This window comes from Carlito syrichta, unplaced genomic scaffold (assembly GCF_000164805.1).
Source record: "Carlito syrichta isolate Samal-C Ts95f unplaced genomic scaffold, Tarsius_syrichta-2.0.1 Scaffold97002, whole genome shotgun sequence".
In the NCBI taxonomy this organism is placed as follows: Eukaryota; Metazoa; Chordata; class Mammalia; order Primates; family Tarsiidae; genus Carlito; species Carlito syrichta.
The window spans coordinates 27,148-48,182 of record NW_007041098.1 but is presented as its reverse complement, the minus strand read 5'-3'; the positions used below and the strand labels follow the sequence as shown (position 1 = coordinate 48,182).

Below are 21,035 nucleotides of genomic sequence, written 5' to 3'. Positions count from 1 at the left end.
GATTGGAAGGTGTGTCTCAGACTGTAGCTTTCAGTCCCATCCCGTGTCCCATCGTTGCATTCCGTTTTCTCTGCAGAGCACTGTTGTGGGGCTGTTCATCTGTCTTCTCCTCCCTGAGATCTAGGGTAACCTTTGCTATTCTAATGAGTATCTGTTTTCCTTCTTGAATTGGGGTTCACTGTGTTGGTTTTTACACACATTTTGCAATGATCTGTTGAGTGAGGTACACTTGAAAGCCTCTAATCTGCCATCTTGGGGGAAAAAAAAATTAGTGTCATTCTTGATATTTCCTTGCTCTTCTATTTCCTGTCCTACCTGTAAGCCAGTCAGTCAAGTCCTGTTGGTCTTTCTCTTGTATGTATGAGTAATTGTGTGTGTGTAATTTTGTCCGTTTTTGCACAATTTTACTGTTAACACCTTAATTCACACTACCTTTATTTTTGGATAGATTCTGCGTTCGTCTCCTAATAGATAATCACATACTTCACACAGAGACCATAAAGATGTTTCACATACATTTATCTGATTCTTCTGTTGCTAGTTCTAACTTTTCCATTATACTCAGAATGTGGTGGGAAAAAAAAAAAATTCCAGACAGGACTATAAGACTATGTAGATTTTGATTCCCTACCTAGGTTTTCATTATAATCGCCCCATTGCTCCCCCAAGCTACAATAGCCTTCTTTTAGTTCCTAAACACATCAAGTTCTTGGCTGCCCTCAAGTCTTCTTTCTTCTCTTTCTTGGCCGTGAACACTACACAGTCCTTAACACTGTCCTGGTGAACTCCCACTTGCCATTCAAGCCCCAGAGTAGATGTCTTTTGCTGTGGCAGACTTTCCTGCTCTCCACTCCACCCTTAAAGCTATATTAGCTCCAACTGATATATCTTTCACAGTACTCTGTCTCATCACTACTTTATTTTCGTAACTCTTATAACAACAAATAAGTATTTTTAAAGTATTTGTGCAATTAATGTGTATAATGTCTTACAAATGAGGTTGAGAATTTCCTCAGCTCAGTGATTTTATCTCTCTTGTTCACTGCTAGATATATTCCCAGTGTTTACCACAGTATTTTGCCCTTAGAAAGCCCTTTTTACAAAAATAAATATGTAAACATGTATGTATATTATCACAAATATTCGGACTTGCAATTAATATTTATGACTGAGTGTGAACGTCCACGTGTTTCCACCACACATGTATATGAGGGGGACCCACCTAAAAGACTGGAATTTTTTAATAAAACGTTGTGTATTCTTACATGTTTAAACTCTGTCTCCTTCAAAGTACTCTCCATTTGATGCAATACACCTATCAGGATGCTTTTTCCCACTGCTCAGAACAGTTTTTGAACTCCTCAATTTTGATGCCCTTCAGTGTGTCTGCCGTTTTTTTTGTTTGTTTGTTTTACCTCTTCCACATCAGCAAAAAGGTTTCCTTTGAGGACTTTTTTTATTTGGGGAAACAAAAGAAAGTAGGGGAAGATTGGGTGAATAGGGAGGATGAGACACTGACGCCATGCTGGTTTTGGTCAAAAACTGTTGAACACTCAGTGCAGTGTGGGCTGGTGTGTTGTCGTGGTGGAAGAACCAGTCACCTGTTTGCCACAGTGCTGGGCGTTTCTTTTGCAAATGGTGATGCAACTGTCTCAAAACTTCCAGATAAGAACTTTGGTTGATGGTTTGATCCTGGGGCATAAATTTCAAGTATACTACAAAGGACCTGTCCTTCAAAAGATAATTCCATTTTTGGGGGGTCCCCCTTCATAAACCAACAGAAAAAATTATGTAACTCACTATTCTCAGGAACATAATTAATGGTTTTTGTTTTTAGTTTCAGGAGATAATCCATATATATACTTACTTTTAATAGTTAAAAGGCCATATGGAGGAATCTTGATTAACTTTCCCCTTTCTTATAGGCAAACAATTTGAAAACACTGAAATGTTTGGTCAGTACCCACTTCAGGTCAATGGGTTCAAAGATCTGCATGAGTGCCTAGAAGCTGCAATGATTGAAGGAGAAATAGAGTCTTTACATTCAGAGAATTCAGGAAAATCAGGCCAAGAGGTGAGTTTTAACATTGTTGTCCCCCTTTGTCCCCATGTCTTTCTTACACACAATTTAAGGTTTTTGTTTTTGTTTTTTAATTTAGCTGACCCAGGAAAGTCAAGCCATAAGGTTCTAATTATATAGCTACCCAATAATTGAGACAATACTCAGAAAGTATGTTTGGATTGAATTGTGGTAATTTAGACATACTCAGGAAACCTGCATAGTCAATATGGTCTATAATCTATGTTAAATTCTCATTTAAGCAATTTATCTCCAAATTTTCAGTTAAAATTCTTCTAGGACATTGTCCAGTCTTTTTAATCTGAAATTTTCAGTCAGGCTACCAACCATTAGCAGTGTGCTTATCCTGGAAATATAGAAGAAAGATACTAAGATTAAGGTGTTTATATAGGTATATGTTACTTATATCAAATATTGTTGGAGTTTTTTCAGGCCTCCCAGATTCCTTTTCTTGTAAAATTGCTATCTGATTGCATGAGGTCAGGTGGAAGAACTTTCCCAAGAAAGAAGTGTATTTTTAAAAATGTTATACATTTATTTATCTTTACTGGTCTTTTTCTCCCCACCCATCTCTGTTCCTTTATCCATCTCTCTAGCAACATGTGTATATCCATATATTTATCCATAAGGATTTGTTGGCACTATAATAGCAAGCAAAGGACTGATCATGTGGCTCCAAATCAATCATTTGTTAAACCATTGCCGATAGTTGTCTACATGTTAAACTCCATGCATGGGAGTAGGGATCGTTGTCTGTCTCATTCATTACTATATCCCTATTGGTAGTATGGTGACTTCACACATAATAAATATTTATTGAATGAATGAAATTCCTCGGTGCTTATTAAAAAAGCCTCTAAGGTCTTTATGCTAAATGGGTGCTAATGAATATTAAGTGGTAATATCTCTATGTTTATCTAAAAAGAGACTAGGATCTTGGTTTTTTTTGTTGTTTGTGTTTTTTTTTTTTTTTTTGAGTTGGAGTCTCACTGTCGCCCAGACTGGAGTGCAGTGGCCGCTCCCGGCCACCGCAGCCTCGACCTGCTGGGCTCTGGCGATCCTTCTGCCTCAGCCTTCCAAGTAGCTGGAATTACAGGCGCACACCACCACGCCCAGCTAATTTTTTTTTGATTTATTGTAGAGATGAGGTATCGCCTGCCCAGGCGGGTCTCGAACTCGCGGGCTCAGGCAGTCCACTCACCTCAGCCTCCCAAAGGCGTGGGATTACAGGCTGAGCCAGCGAGCCCGGCTTGTTTGTTTTTTTTTCTGAGAATAAATTGCCTTTGTCTAAATTGTAATTTTTGTTTTTTAAGATGTGATTAGCCCTTTCTGTTTTAACTCCACCCTTACCTCCTTTTCTTCCACCACACACCTAAGCAAACAAACTGAAAAAATAATATTTTGTATTAGGGGCACTTTTTTTAAAAAAGAAGAAGAGAGAGAGTATATTTGAAATAGGTTTTTTTTTTTTCTTTTCTGCATCATAGATCATCTCCTTCAGTGGTTCTCAATAGAGGCAAGACTGTACTGCAAAGCTATCAGATCAGAGTCTAGGATAGAGATAGGGCACATGGACACGAGAGTTCCCCCAGTGATTCTGATGTAGACCTCTAATGAAGAATGTTGACATTTTGCACGTTTATTTTATTGATTACGAAACAGATCTGTAAAGATTGGAACTTTAACTGGGTCCCATAATGGAGCAAGAAAGCAAACCCCTTAAGGTCTAATCTGTTTGCTATTAAATAAAAGGATGATACTTGTGGCTGAAGGGCAGGGATGGCATTTTCCTTATACTGTCAGCATAGTCTTTAAGTTAAATACACCAGTTTATTGGTAAATAATCTTTCTCACATATTCCTAGCTTTTCTATCTGAGTTTCATGATTTATTTAAAAGACCTTATTTTTGTCCTCCATCTTTTTACTGGTTTTATACTGAATATTCTATGTTGCAACTTATATTTTCTGCCTAGGTATATCCATATAACCTAAGAAATATAATGATTTATCATCTTCTCTGACTTCTAAGTTATTTCTAACCAATCTCAATAATAGCAAATTTGATTACCTGTGATTCCTCTTACCAGTTGTCTAGATTTGCTGGAGATTATAGTTTCAGTTCAACTTGGTTTAAGAGACTATCACTGACTATAGTATATCATAACAGTTTTTAAATAATATATTTAAGTTATAGTCTTATTTCATTATGTACTTCAGAATAACTTTCTTCTTGAATCTCTAAAAACCAACAAGTAACTGTTTGTGCAGTTTCTAAATTGACTTAATCTCTAATAATAATAGCTTTTTCCTCATACTGTTATTTACTAAAAACTGTTGATTCTATTTTGACTCAAAAAACTTCTACTTTGCTGAAATAGCTGTGGCCAACTAATTGCCAGAATTGCCCAAGTCAAAATATCCGGTGGGCTCTAAGAGTTTAAATTTCTGGAATGATACACCAAGACACAAGTGAATAAATTAAAAGTGATTATATGTAATATACTTACAAAATAGTTTAAAATGATAAATTTTAATTAAATAGTATGCAATTTATGAATGAGTCAGACTCTCCCAGGAAACTTGGAGATATCTTTTGATTGACTATTGGAAGAAAAAAAAATTTCAAATAGTAAGTACTTCATTCTGGTGTGAGTATTCACTACTACTAATATGCTATGTATTCTTTTAGACTGTTGCTGTACATATATAAATATCTGTATCTATCTATCCATACTGTCATGAAACTTAGTTTTCACTCCAATATGTTGTGTACATGCTTCCAAGTCAGTATACAGCTTTACATCAATCTTTTTAAAACCTGCATAGTGTCACATAGTGTGTATTTATAAAATTAAGTTGATTTAATTATCCTAGAAGGCAGTAGTTAGACAGATAATTATTTTGAAGGATGTCTTTCTGTAAAGACCCTTGAGCACTTAGGAATGAAGTATAGTTAGAAGTAACATCTTTGGGTCATGAGGCATACTCATTTAGAAATGATGTTACTGCCAGATTTTCCTTCACAAAGTTGTACCAAATTTTATTAAAGTGCTAGAAATTGTCTTACAAAGCTTTAAAAACTAAATTAGAGAAACTATATTGACATGAACCGTATTAGATAAATGTAGAAATTATATGGGAAATTTATCTTTTAAAGTGGAAGGATAAACGAGTCAGGGAATTCAATGAAGTTTTTGCTTCTTGTGCTTAGTTTACATCCTGGCTTGGTTTGGTGTTCTGTGGGGAATTTGAAATGGTAGGTGTGTTTTTAAATTTTATTTCTGCATTTGTGTAGTATTCTTATAAAAGCAAGGTATTTTAAACACTTTGATAGAAAAAGCTATTAAAATTCACAAAAATGACATTTTCTTTAGAAACTATTTCTGTTAACAGTTCAGATTTCTAGAGTTCTGATAAATACAGGCCCATTTTGTGGCCAATACTGATTGTATAAGTTCTTTATTCACTAATTGCAGAAATCTATTCCTCCTGTAGGTTCATTATATAGTACAGTAGGTTTAGAGATATGGAGAATAGCATCATCATTCCTTTCATGACCTCTGTCTCACAAGCGTGGCATACTAGTACAGAAAAGTAATTACACTTTTTTGTTCAGTGAAAGAAAATTTTTTAAGAGAAAAATTTCTCATTTTGTCTTATTAAAAATTCTAATTATGTATTGCAGTCCTTACCATCCAATTATTGCAGAGCTAGACATACCATTAATATAAGAAATGAATTTACAGAATGTCTGGTTATCTCATCTTGTCCCCATCAGCTTTAGAATGAGAAAGTGAAATCCAGTCACGTAGTAGGAAAAACCGCCATCGCTGACAGAGGAAATGTATTCATATCAGAGACATATCACATAACATTTTTCAGCATCCTTTTGTAAGGTATGGAAGCTATTTATATTTCCTGGACTTTCCATAGTCTACAAAAAATAATACCCCAATTTAGGTCATCCCATTTCTCCTGGCCATTGTAGATTCCCATAAATTAAAATAAACTAATTTTAAGGGTGATATTTCAAATATTGCAGTAAAATAGGAAAGTAATAGTTCTTGAAATCTACTTACTTGTTTGAGTATCATAAAATGGAGCAAAGAATTATCCTAAGGCATCAAAAGTTTTCTTTGTGCTATGTCTGGGGTAATGTTTTAATTCTTAATAGTAATTTTAGATGTGGGTTAGAACTAACTTAAAAAATTCTTGTCAGTTCTGTGTGAGATCAAAATAAAAACATAAGCTGTTTCTGTTGTTAGATATTGATATTTCATAACTTTGTGTAGTGAATTTCAGAGAATATCTATCAAAACAAATCCTTTAAACCTTAACTTTCAGGAAACCCAGAGCCAACTCAGGAAATCTCACTTCGGATAATCGTCAGCATTCTGGGAGGGAGAGTAGTATTATTGAGTTGCCACTTAGGTTTATTTACTTCATTTAGAGAAAATTAGCAACTTCAAGAGTCTAGTCAAATTTGCCAGGTGTGTGTGATTCCTGCTTTTTTTGGGGGACTGTTCATATTTTAATTAGTTTGCTCTTTACTCATTGACAGATGAGTGGTTGTGTTTTGAGGTACTTTAAATTGTCACACACAGTAGAGTATGCAGCAGTTTCTTTTTATGGTAGCACATTGCACAGTTTATAATAAGCACCTGAAAAATATTTTTCCAAGTATTTTTTATTTTTTATAACATTTCTTTCTGTTATTTGTTGATTTACAAGTTTAATTCTTTCTCTTTAAATATTATGTTTATATATAACTTGAGGCTGTATATGAAAATAATTTTCTTTTTAAGTTTTATTGAATTTTATGCTTAGAAGAGTAGCTGCCAAAGCATATGTGGGGGTTGGGAATAGCAGAAGGAAATTATATCATGATTTGACTCAGCAATGAGGCATTTAATTATAATTACTACTAGGATAAACTTTTTTTAGTGTTTGGTTTATTTTCATAAACTAGTATGAAAACTAAAGTTAAAAATGTAAAAATTGTGTTCTCATTTTTAGTGTGAGAGTTGTGAGTTGTGTAAGGAATTATTTTGGAAGTAGGGCAGTTAGAAGATTTTTCTCTTTCTTGATTGTGTGTTGTTATACCTACTCTTGGAATTTTCAAGAAGCATGGGAAACTTTTAGGAAGAAGTTGAGTTTTAACTAAATTTTATACCCAGTTACTTGCGGTGTCAGCATTGTGTTGATGTGTATAAAAATGTCTGTCCCAACATCCTATGCCTAAAATTGAAATGGAGAAAACAGAAAGGTAACATTAAAGTTTCTTGTTGTTTTCTTTTCTTTTAGCATTGGTTTACTGAATTACCACCTGTGTTAACATTTGAATTGTCAAGATTTGAATTTAATCAGGCTTTGGGAAGACCAGAAAAAATTCACAACAAATTAGAATTTCCTCAAGTTTTATATTTGGACAGGTATGGTTTGGCATACAACATGTGTTCGTTTGAAACAGTTAAGTAAGCAAGTGAAAAATTATTGTGTTTAGATGAAAATTTTGCTGAATTTTCTTAGAATTAGTATTTAATTCTGCATAATGTATCTAAAACCATTTGTCAAGAAAAATGGAGTGCACTTTGTATTAGAAAAGTATAGTCACTGGGAATAATGTTATAAGGAAGTTAAAACATGAGATTATTTTCATAAAATTGTCAGAATTTTTAAAAATACCATTTTGTATTTTCTATTTTATATCTTAATATAAAATGTATGTGGTTATGACTAGAATGAATATTCTCTCTGTTTTCAATATATTTGGAAATGCTTCTGATTGCTTTTTCACTGTGATAGATATATGCATAGAAACAGAGAAATAACAAGAATTAAAAGAGATGAGATCAAGAGACTTAAAGATTACCTCACAGTATTACAACAAAGACTGGAAAGGTATTTTAACTTTTATTAAATTATGAGCTAACTACAGGAAATCATGTATTTGGTGACTGTCTTGATTTTTAATTTTATATTTGCTTTGAATAATTTGTAATTCTAGGAGTAGATCATCATTTATATTGATATTTCACTTGCATAGTTTTATCAGAAACTAAAAATAATCTACAGTTGACTTTAAAAGGCTGTTACCATATAAAACGAATTGTCTCATTATCAATGGGTAATGTTCATGGTGTGAAAATAGATATAAAATTAATAAGATTTTGAGCTTTCCTTTTGCATGAAACTGAAGATTACTCTTGAGATTTCCATTAAAATGAATGGTACCTGAGTTTTCCTCTTTAACACAGAAGATCCAAACTCAGATGCCTACCAGGCCTTCACAGAAATTTCCTAAAGGAGAAAATTGGATCAAGTGTGTGAGGGAAGATGTAAGAGCTTTTATGTGTGTAGAGGGAGTGAATGCCCTTCAGTACCATTGGTGGTGTGCTGTGTGTGAAGATGATCTCACTGTTGTCTAGAGCTTCAGGTTATTTTTAAAAGAAGCTGGAACCTAGACTGATGAATGTTCTGCAGGTCAGACAAAAAGTCTGTGGGCTGAATGTCCCCTGAGGAAGCCCAGTTTGCAACCTCTGACCCAAGTTTGCTACCTATATTCCCTTACTTTAGTAATTTGGAAATTAATAGCCTAAAACTTTTTATGTAAAATAACATTTTTTATTTTTAATAATGTTTATTCTTAAAAAGTATCAGTAATCATACTGAAAAATGATCAGTAGTAGAAGGTAGTAGGATAATAAACATTACTGATTTGAACATGAGACCAGACGCCAGATCTAAAAAAAAAACTGTCTCAGGAGATGATACTGTCAGTTTTTATATTCCTATTGAGTTACAATTTAGAACAGCATTTAACATTTTAACAGTATATATACACATTCATTCTTAATTGACTTTGGTTTCTTTGGAAAACTTTTTTTTTAACTTTTAAATTTTTTTATTTTAAGATTGTGGGGTACAATTCAGGGTTAGGCATACAAATATTGTGCAGGTGCCCTTGTTGAGGAGGTGTGCCCCCCTTCCCCAGGCCGATTTCCACTGCTGCTAATCCCACCTCCCTGCCCCCCTCTCCCACAGTGTCCTGCCACTGTCGATCCTTTTCCTATAGTTGTGCAGGGTCCACTTACGAGTGAGAACATGTGATGCTCAGTTCTTTGTTTCTGTGAAAGATCATTTAGCATTATAGTCGCTATTACGCAGCCATAAAGAAGAACAAAATCATGAACTTCGCAGCAACCTGGATGGGATTTTTTTTTAAATGTATATTTAGTTTTACCTTCTTCATTTAAAAGCAAATGAACTTTAGTGTTGAGACAGTTTAGTAAAGTATTGTATCTTGTCTTATAAGAACTGTTCATTAAAACCCAAATGTGCTGTATATAAAAATAAAAGCATTCAACCATTTTATTATTTTACGGTTAACAGATATTTAAGCTATGGTTCGGGTCCTAAACGATTCCCCTTGGTAGATGTTCTTCAGTATGCCTTGGAATTTGCTTCAAGTAAACCTGTTTGCACTTCTCCTGTTGATGATATTGATGCTAGTTCCCCACCTGGTGGTTCCATACCATCACAGACATTACCAAGGTAAAACATCATCTCAATACAAGAGCTATTATAGTTATATTACATGATAATATAATTGATGCCTTTGAAGATTGTTATAAAATGCATGTCTTGACTTATTTTAGCAAACTCTTAAAAAGAGTAGATTCACTTAGAATGTCTTCTGGACGTTATTTCATTGGATTTTATGGTTATGGATTGAAATTTGGATCGTACTTTTTTCTATTTGGAATTATACTTTAAAATGTTTTGGTATGTAATTATATTATAAGCTTCAACCTTTTATGATCCATCAAAATAATACTGTTAAATTCAAGTTTGTTTCTGTAATATAAGTTCGTAAGTATTAGCAAGGGAGAATCTTTATAATTTCAGTATGCATAGGACTTGTTTTATTAAAAAAAATATGGTTAAGTTTTGTTTTACTCTAAAGCTACAATTTCATCCTATAATAATTTAATTCTCATATAATAAGACTCTCGTTAGGATATTAGATCAATCCCCATATTTCTTTTTTAGGATCTTTTCCTTTTGAAATTATGAGCCAATTTAATGCTATATATTTGGCACAGTCTTTGTCCAGAGCTTCAATATGAAATGTTAATAACAAATAATCTGTTTTGAAAATAACAGCACAACAGAACAACAGGGAATTCCTTCTTCAGAACTGCCAAGCACATCACCTGCACCAATTGGTACTGTTTCATCGAGATCCATGATACACAAACCATTCACTCAGTCCCGGATACCTCCAGATTTGCCCATGCATCCAGCACCAAGGCACATAACAGAAGAAGAACTTTCTGTGCTAGAAAGCTGTTTACATCGTTGGAGGACAGAAATAGAAAATGACACCAGAGGTAAGAAGAAGTCTCATAACCTAGTTACTGTCACCTCAGATGGGTTTTTGTAATGTTAAAATTGAGAAGGGAAATCACCACTGGATTTCATATTTAAATATTGTAGTCATTTTGTGTTTCTGCAAAGGGTTTTATGTAAGATAAACTAGTCTGGTTTTATCCATTTTAATAATCCTAGTATCAAGTTCATAGGGACCAAACATTTTTCCTGGATTGCTTGGTTGATTAATGACATAGCAGATGGTCTGATTTTTTAGTTTAGCGCTCTAAATTTATATCACACTGGTATTCACAGCTACTCCATTGGAGAAATGCTATATAACATCAAAGTTTGTACATATAAATTATGTACTTAATCTAATGTTTGTACAGTGGAGAAGTTCAGGTGGTATTTTTTTTTCTTTAGACTTCAGAATTAGAAATGTGGCTGGGCTTGGTAGCTCAGCCTGTAATCCCACACTTTGGGAGGCCGAGGTGAGTGGATTGCCTGAACCCGCGGGTTCAAGACCCGCCTGGGCAACTTGGCAAGACCTCATCTCTACAATAAATCAAAAAATTAGCCGGGCATGGTAGCGCGCGCCTGTAATTCCGGCTACTCGGAAGGCTGAGGCAGAAGGATCGCCAGAGCCCAGCAGGTCGAGACTGCGGTGGCCGGGAGTGGCCACTGCACTCTAGTCTGGGCAACAGAGTGAGTCTCCAACTAAAAAAAAAAAAAGATTTAGAAATGTGGACTTAAATTTTTAATCTGCTTTAACAAAGATTTCCAAATTTGGTCTATGAACCCAGTGCTAGTTTGCAATAGAGTTTAAACTTATTTGCATAAAATAAGAAAAATAAGGACAGTGCTCTGTGTTTGTGTGTGTGTGTGTGTGTGTGTGTGTGTGTGTGTGTGTGTTGTTACCATCTGTCCTTTTTTGGAAGGAACTCCCCTTTATTCTTTATTTCTTTTTTCAGAATAAATTATTCTGAATATATCTCCTTCCTGCTTTTATGTTGTTAAAATGTACTTTTTTTTTTTTTTTTTAAGTAAAATGATGTTAAATAGTGTTCTCTCTCTCTCTGTGTGCATGCACGTGCATGTGTGTGGTTGCCATCTGTCTTTTCTTGAAAGGAACTCTCCTTTATTCAGTTCTATTCTTTACTCTTTTTTTTCAGAGTAAGTTATTCTGAACATACCTTCTTTCTACTTTTCTGGTGCTAATATGTACTTTAGACATGTTGTTAATATTTTATGGTAGATTTTATTTATTAAATTTTTCCTTACATGTCAAAATATAATACCCTATTATCATCTTCAATTTTAACCTCATTTATTGATCTGTGTAAAAAAAAAAATTGAAACTACTGTTTTATACTACGTGGTTGGAATTATATTGAACAATATTGATTGTGGAATTTTATACTTATATAGTCAACTAGACTGTTTATAGACCATATGTGCCTAGAGCAATCTAATTTAATAGGGAGTATATAGGATAAGATGGTGACTGATAACTGGCATTAGTAGTCATAAAGATTTTCCTTAGTGTTTTTTATATGTGAGGGAATTTTTTTGTATTTGAATTCATTCACAAACATTAACTAAGCATAATGTTTACCACTCTGCCAAGTGTTAGATAATTTCCAGGGGCAGATTTGATTTTATAAGGTAACGCTCAGAAGAAGGGTGGAAGTTAGGAAGCTTTTGATTCCTAGGTAGTGGCATTGAGGGAGGAAAGAAGTAAACATACTTAAAACACTTTTTGGAGATAACTGTCAAATATATGTCATTAACTAGAGATAAAAGGTGGAATCAGGAATTATTTCCTTAGTGATGAATAACCAAGGAGAATGTATTTTCTAAAAAGGAGGACTGTTGGGCAAACAGGTAACCCCTTGGGTGAGAAAATAGGAATATGATGAGTTCACTTTTAGCCATTTTAAGTTTGAAGAACTTGAGGGATATTCATGTGATAAATTTTTGTAGGTGTAATACTATGGAATTGGAAAGGTTTTCCTCAGAATACTTTGCTTTCTTTCATCCCTATTGGTATTAGCTGTTAGCATTATTTTTTAAACTATTGTGTAGTATTCCACCATATGGGTATGATATAATTTATTTAATTTCTATGGTGATAATCACTGCAAATGGTACTGGCCTTCTACATACGTATCTATACACTTTGGTAAGTAGGGTATATTCTTAAAAGTACTGTTTCTTGCCCAAAGTCTATATATTTAAATGATGACTACCATTTTAAAGTTGTTGCTTCAAAACAGTAAATCAGTTTGTATTCCCACTAAGTGTGTAAGAGATAGCCTGTCTCCCAGTATCCTACTTAGCCCCAGGTGCTTTTTAATCTGTGGTCATCTGATTGTTGAAAAAATGGTATTGAAGTGTCTTGATTTGTATTTCGTTAGTTATCGGTGAATATATATTGAACACTTGTATTTTTCACTAAATTTCTTGTTTTGATATTTGCCCACATTTTTGAATTTACCGATTTGTCTTTTTCTTATTGCTTAGTAGGAAATTTATTGTATTATAGATATTAACTTTCTTGCCTGTAGTAAATGCTACAGAATACTATTTTCCCAATTTGTCATTTGTCTTTCTCTATGGTGACTTTTGTTTGTTTGTTTTGTTTTTATAATGTAATTTTTTTGATGTTTTTTTATGGGGGATTTTATATCAGGCTAAGACAGATCTTTTCCTACCGTAAAGTTGCTAATATGTTCTTGCAGTTTTTTAGGGTTTCTTGATTATTTTCACCAGCTTCACAGTATGATGTGCTTATACTCTAATTTAACCATTTCCTTGTTGACAGATATTTAAGTTACCTCAAGTTTTAGTAATTATTATGGACAATATAGCTGTGAGCATTCCTACTCTGAATAATTTTGTGGGATTGTTTTCTGTTGAAGGTAGAAATAATTGGTAATGTGATGGAAATAATTAGTTAATGAAGTCCTATAATTTTATTTCCATTGGTGATTTCAGCAAATTTTTTATTCAGTTAATGTATATATAATCAAGATATGTGGTGAAGTTATTTTATTTTTAAGTTCACCCAATTTAAAGCAATATGTAAGGGAGTTTAGCTTTGATTTTCATTGAAATTTTCTTTAGATTTGAACAAGGTTCAATTTTATTGGCTGTGCACATTTTCTTGATAAATCATATTTTTTTGGTTTTTGACTATGCATTTGTGCTGTATCTCTTATTAAGGATAACAGTATTTCATTTTATATAGACTTCAAATAGTAATCTTTTTAAAGACAATTTTAAGAAAGTTTTTCTATTTCTCTAAATCTTTTAGTCCCTATCTTATACGTGTCAGTAGAAACACACTTGATGTTGATCAATAAATGACACCTTATATTCTTAGATTTACAGGAAAGCATATCCAGAATCCATCGAACAATTGAACTAATGTACTCTGACAAAACTATGATCCAAGTAAGTGAAGTTTTGAGCTAGTAATCATTATCAAAATTATTTACATATATTTTATCTCTATGTTATTTCTCTTAATTTAATTTTTGCTTACATGTTGTATTATACAATTTTGGTAAATTTTATTGTAAAATAATAAAAAGAGTATGCAATAAGTGCAGTATGAGACTACAATTGAATGGGAGAAATTTGTTATGAAATTTGTTACTGATTTTTTTCCATTTAGATGTACTCATATTATGCTTATGCACCCTTTTTTATTATTTTACAATAAAATTTATCAAAAATTTTCAAAAAGCATTAATATTTTTAAAGTCTTATGGGAAAAGATATATGGTTGTTTAAGGCATATTAAGGTGTGGGAAGAAAGTATAGGGCTCAATTACATTTTAACTTGTGGTATATATTATATAATCCATTTTGTTAGCCATCTATTTACAATTGTGAAGATTTAGAAAAATGTACTATACACAAAACTGTCCATCGTAAGTTATTTATTCAAAAGAAATAACTGAAATAGGTCAACAGATTCATATGCAGCAAAAACATTTTCAAAGTCTCAAAAATTATGTTTTTATCTACACACCTGTGGAGTTGCATATCTTTAGGTTATTTAGGTTCCTTCTTTTTTTAAATTTTATAGTTTGCTTCTTTCAAAATTTTATTTTCTGCCAGTTTTTCTTGTTAAAAAAATATATGCTCCCATGGTTTCCTCTGAACAGGTGGTTTATGGGTTTCATGGAATGCGGTACAATAGACTGCAGTTGCAGTTTAACTTTTTTTTTTTTTCTTTCCACATTTAGGTTCCTTATCGCTTGCATGCTGTTTTAGTTCACGAAGGCCAAGCCAATGCTGGGCACTATTGGGCATACATTTTTGACCATCGTGAAAGCAGGTGGATGAAGTACAATGATATTGCTGTGACAAAATCATCATGGGAAGAGCTAGTAAGGGACTCTTTTGGTGGTTATAGAAATGCCAGTGCATACTGTTTAATGTACATAAATGATAAAGCACAATTCTTAATACAAGGTAAGAGTATAACATGCATAAAGTGATATATGTTTTTAAATGAGTATTCCTTTTATGTAACTCTGGTCTGTGGTGTGATTAGTTAAGTGAATTCAGTCAGGGTGGAGGTATGATTAGGAAGTGCTACTGGGTTATTGTGAGAAAACTGAATTAAAAAGGAATGTGACTAGTGCTGAGAATTGGCATATACTTTGTACTCAAAGTTAACTGTTAAGTGTAAATCTGACCTTTTTTGTCCTTGCTAAAAATGCTTTAGTGACTACTTTCACACATTGACTCCAGAAACTGGCATGCGAAAGTGTCTGTTTTCTGGCCTCTGATTGTCTCTCCAGCTTCATTTGTTACCAGTGTTCATTTCAAACTTTATATACTTTTCTTATATTTAAACCTTTTGCTGTAGTTTGCACATATCAAACCATTTCACACATTTGTCTGTATGTCTTATGTTTTATTTTTTGCTAGTAATATTCTTATTACTTTTTTTTTTTTTTTTTTTTTTGCCTGTTTCATGCTCATCTGTCAAGATTCAATTCAGATGTCATCCCCTCTGCAGTTTTTCTTGATCTGCCAGAAAGTGTCTTTTCTTGCGCTCTCGCAGCATATCTCGATTGGGCATTTGTTGTTGTGTGTTCGAATTGCATGTTGACTTGTCTTACATGCTTCCTTCTCATCTACTCAAAGCCAGAGACTATGTCCTGCTGTGTCTTATTCTTTTTATTTCTGATACTCTGATGCAGGCTTTGCATATAGAAATAAAGTTTTGCTGAAACTGTGAAACTGATAAAATGAACTTTCCTTTAGTATTTAACCATTCAGTAGAACTAGCTATACAGTCTACTTAAGACTGAAAAGGTAGTTTGTGTGTGTGTGTGTGTGTGTGTGTGTGTGTGTGTGTGTAGTGTGTTGTAGTAGTAGTAGAGTAACTGTTTAGATACTATTTCTGTAATGTTTAAAGACTTTTGCTACGTTGATTAGCTTTCATAATTGCATATTTTATTGCTGTACTTAACAGCTTCAGATGAAAAACAATTTTAGTTCTTTTATCTAAATAAAGTTGAGTTATTCTCATTTTGTGAAAAGTTTTACTTCATGAATAAACAAACATCTGGTATTTTTTAATAATAGCAAAAGTAGTGCTACGTCATTGTTAGAGTAGCAAAAAAAAATTGTAACTTAGCTGGGCTCGGTGGCTCAGCCTGTAATCCCGCGCCTTTGGAAGGCTGAGGTGAGTGGATTGCCTGAGCCTGTGGGTTCGAGACCCACCTCGGCAGGCGAGACCTCATCTCTACAATAAATCAAAAAAAAAAATTAGCCAGGCATGGTAGTGTGCGCCTGTAGTTCCAGCTACTTGGAAGGCTGAGGCAGAAGGATTGCCGGAGCCCAGCAGGTTGAGGCTCCAGTGGCCAGAAGCCGCCACTGCCCTCCAGTCTGGGCGACAGAGTGAGACTCCAACTCAAAAAAAAAAAAAAATTGTGACTTGATAGTTTATATCATTTCTACTCAGACTATGAAAAATAACTGAGAACATTACCTTATAATAGACTATTGAATATTTGTATTATTTTTCCGAGTATTTGTTTGAATTTTAAACACATTTTTAGATAATGTTTATTTACTAAACTATAATAATTCTTAGGTAATATTGATTGGTAAATGGTAATAATTCATAGTTTAAATTTCATTTGAAATGGATTCTATTGTGAGCTTTGCATTTTTCCTTTAATTTTTAATTTTATACCAGTTTTTGAAATGTGATTTGCAGAGGAGTTTAATAAAGAAACTGGACAGGCCCTTGTTGGAATGGAAACGTTACCACCAGACTTAAGAGATTTTGTTGAGGAAGATAACCAACGATTTGAAAGAGAATTAGAAGAATGGGATGCACAACTTGCCCAGAGAGCTTTGCAGGAAAAGCTTTTAGCATCTCAGAAACTGAGGGAGTTAGAGTCTTCTGCAACAACAGGTTTGTCCATTTTATTATCAGTATCATATTATTTTGTATTAAACCTAAGATATGCTCATTAAAAACTAAACAAAACAAAAATACTTCAACTATGTTAATGTATGAAGAAGTCGGTAGAAATCATCTGAAATTCTTTTACTCAGAGATTACCACAGATATCAGCTTAGTTTACCCTTTTACCAGACATCAATGTATGTATATATGCCTTTCTCAAGATAACTGAGACCATTCTGTGGACTCACCCTCTACCTACCCTGCCCACTTTGGGTGGTCTTGACTCTGGCAAAAAACAAGAAAAGTTGTGAAATCAACAGGCAACCCAAACCAATTCACTAAATATGTCAAAAGAATAAACTCTAGACATTTCCAACTTAACCAAAATAATACTAGTGGTATATTCATACATATTTTGTGTAATAGTGAAGTAGCTCTGTTAATACAGAGTATTTTTTTTCAAAATTCTTAAGGTTAAAAATAAAATGAGCTCAAACCAAATAATTAATATATTCCAATAGAATAGTGTGTAAAACCTGTTAAACTGACATAAATGTATTAAAATAGAAACATTAAAAATACCATTCTCAACTGAATTATTAGCTTATGAAATCAATAAAATATTTCAAAGTAAACACTATAAAAATGAAGAAAATATTTTCCAGAAAAATTGAAAATAGAATATGTTTGATCTTTTTTTTAAAGATAATTTTATCATTGCCTAGTTACCAGTAGATTTTAAAATGACATATTTTCTGCTACAGAAAAACTGTTAGTTCTCTGTACTAGTTGGGGAAATGGGAAGCTTACAAATTAAACTCAGATATTGTTTTCAAACTTATTTGTCTCTTTTTTTTTTATTGACTCCGAATGGGTCTGAATAACCTTTTCATTTTGCAAGGTCTGCATGTTTTGTTTTAATTTTTTCGGTTTTTGTTTATTTTTTATCTCGTACGGAGAGATTTCCTTGCAGCATTACCTATGGGGTTTTAGCATTCTCATTTGAACTTTAGAAGGAATTATTATTTCTTTTTTTATTATTATTATTGTAAGTGAGAAAGCAGGATTTACTGAGAAGACAGTAGCAGGGCACCCAAAGGAGTTGCCTGGAATGTATGGTGCTCTGACGGATGTAGGCATGTACACATCTGCCCAGACTTGTAACTTGTTTTCATATAATTAAATAGCTGTTGTTGATTTTAGTCTTAAGAGGCAAATAATTCAGCATGATTAGAAGACCAAGATAGTGGTCTTATACCATTTTTATACTTAAATGAAATGCAGTCTACCTGAATTCCAATGCTCTAGTGATTGGTGAGCTCCACCATCTGGTAGGACTGTACTTTCCTCCCACATATTCAGGGGTACAGCTTGGAACAGGTGAAACTGAATGGGTCCACAGCAATGTAGTTTTGGTAGATATCAAGATGTTTCTGAGCTCAAATCGCAATGGAATAGCCCTATTATAGGTGCTTTCATTTGTAAACCAGTGCCATCCATTTCATCCTTTGTCTTCTAAACATATTCTTTCTGAGTCACTTCCCTTAACTTGCCCCAAGATGGAACTACTGTGTTTCTTCCCTTAACATTTACATACTCCCTTCCTGTGTCACTATTCTTATCTTATTATTGTGGGAGGAATGGGCCGTATAATTGGTGTAAGTGGTAGTGGTACCTGAGAACTCATATACAGGTGAATACTGAATTCATCAGTTAAGGTCCAGCTTTATTCTTGTCTCACCTGTATTTTATATTAACTGAATAGTAAATTCTATGTAGCTGCATCCTCCTAAACTTGGCTGTCCAAATTTACAGAGTAAACACATTTTATTTCTAGTTAGTTAAACTAATACATACTTCCCACTAATATTCTTGTCTATTAAGAACTAGTTTTGCCCTATCCACCTTTCATATTTGTTATCTTATTTTTCTTCCCCTATTAAAAGACCATGTCTACATACTCCGCACTCTTTTTTCCTGTTCAATATTTCTCACTGTATACTTTACAATGCTGTTTCATAATTTTTTTAAAAATTCAGTATTAGACATTGGACACATGTTTTCATGTCTCTTTAACATGTAAAATAAACTTGAAAAGAATGCAGATCTGTTTCTGAGGGGGACCAGAGTATTTAAAAGACAAAGAGATGGAAATGGTCAATTCACATATAACTGTTATAGTTATCTTCCATGTTGGGTTTTTAGAAAATAATGACAATACAACCTCAGTAGGAAATATTGTGTCCCCTATAGAATTGATGAGAAGAAAAGGCACTGTTTGAATTAGTAGAAATAGAATGTGCCAAGTCTATAAATTTGGTATATGAGATTGTTGTTTAAAATGTGGGTTAATTATGTTTGATATTATATTAAGAAGTTTATCCTCTGTTGCATGGGTGTTTCACGTAACACAGTTGAACAAGGCTAATGTTTCATTAGAACCATTTTCCCCTATCATTAGTAGAGAAATTTTATTTTAATGCCCATGCTATCTTCTTCCCATTCTCTTCATAGTTTTCAAGTAGGTAATTGGTTGAATTTGATATGATTCTTTAGGAATACCAAGCCTATACTTAAATCTCTCAGGTGTGTACTAGTATTATGATGACCAGTGGAAGTAATACAAGGAAATCTTGTTCATAAAATCCACGAGTGATTTTTCTTCCTTGACTGCAAAATCGTCTCAATAAAACTGTAACATAAGGACCATTACATTCCAAATTTTTGAGTGATAGTTCAAGTGAGAATATTAATTTCATGTTAATCAAATTAGTGTTTGTTTCTTCTAATATGTGATCAAGAAATTCATGTGTATCAGTTCTTCATTATCATTCATTGCTATTGAATAAATGATGGGAAAGTATTATTTGATCCATTTTATGTTACCTCCCTGGATCTGCTTACTGCAAAGGAAAATTTACCTGAATACTTTTGTTTGAATTTCTAGCCAACAGTTCTTTACTGTGAGTGTGCATATCAAAATTACCAATAGGATTTTTTTCTGAGTATAAATTGCATACCCCACCTAAGGCCACTTATGATATACTGGAATAAAAATCTCGGAGAAAGGATTCAAATATGTATTTTTTTCAAAGATCTTCAGATACATCTGAGATATACCTCTGGTTAAGCAGTGTGACTTTAGGCTGTATTTTAAAACAAGAGGAATTGTTCTGAAGGCAACAGTCTGGGTTACTGTTTTACTTGTTTTACTCCTATTTTGCCCAAAAAGCATTTGAGGTTCACAACATATATAGCACACACAGATTTTTTTAAAAAATAAGAAACTGAGAAAAAAAATAAGCATAGAAGAAAATAAGGTTAAAGTGGTTAAGATGGGCATGAAATGTATTATGTATGGTTTCTTAAGTTTGTCTAGAGGCGGCAGGCAGAGTTAGCTCTGGAACTTTTCTACAAATACTGTCTACAAGTTAAAAATAAGCTGATGTTCCAGGAAAGTACAGTTGGTTCCTGAGAGGAAGACCTGGTAGAATGAGCAGCATCCTCAATGTTCTTAGCCTCCTTGAAAGCAGGGAGTAGGTGGTATTCTTATTTCTATCTCCACCATCCAGTGTAATAAATGACATATGGTAGATGTTCCTTGAATGTTTTCTAGATTAAATTCATTCCCCATGGGGATTTCAATGATGATTTTAGTAGGAGTGATCCTTGATGTAGGAGATACAGAATTTTAAAGTATAACCAAAATAATTATATAGTAGGGAGGCAGGCTGAATAGGTGTAGTGAGCATGTAGTTCTCTGTTCTGTATATAGTTTAGGTTTAACTCTGGTTTCTAAACCTCTGTCTCCCATGCCCCTGAGAGGCCCAGAAACTGAAATCTTTACTTCTACTAGTGATTCTATGCAGCCAGCTTAGCATGGCTCTTTATAGGCTCTTTTAGGGAATCACTGATTTTAAGTACATTTCTAGAAATAGATGGAGTGTATATTTCTCAGTATTTTTTAAGTCTTCTTCATTTGGAATGTAAAACTCATTTGTAAGTCAAGGTATTAAGTACTTCTGGAAGATATCTGAGATGTTGGTCTTTTTGTTATACTTAAGAGCAGATTTCTACTTTTTAATAGTCAGTTGATAGTGGAGTTGACACTCTTCTTAAAATATTGAAGACCATAA

At 33.4% G+C, this 21,035-nt stretch overlaps 1 protein-coding gene across 1 annotated transcript in view; it reads left to right on the top strand.

Annotated features, from left to right (window-relative positions):
• The window catches only part of USP25 (ubiquitin specific peptidase 25), a 115,086-nt gene that overhangs the window by 82,240 nt on the left and 11,811 nt on the right, over nucleotides 1-21,035 (top strand). The window contains exons 10-17 of the mRNA XM_021714742.1: nucleotides 1,926-2,074; nucleotides 7,386-7,513; nucleotides 7,887-7,982; nucleotides 9,474-9,635; nucleotides 10,248-10,474; nucleotides 13,843-13,913; nucleotides 14,714-14,942; nucleotides 16,705-16,905. Of these exons, the coding sequence (XP_021570417.1) occupies nucleotides 1,926-2,074; nucleotides 7,386-7,513; nucleotides 7,887-7,982; nucleotides 9,474-9,635; nucleotides 10,248-10,474; nucleotides 13,843-13,913; nucleotides 14,714-14,942; nucleotides 16,705-16,905 (1,263 nt within the window). The remainder of the gene's footprint in view (nucleotides 1-1,925; nucleotides 2,075-7,385; nucleotides 7,514-7,886; nucleotides 7,983-9,473; nucleotides 9,636-10,247; nucleotides 10,475-13,842; nucleotides 13,914-14,713; nucleotides 14,943-16,704; nucleotides 16,906-21,035) is intronic.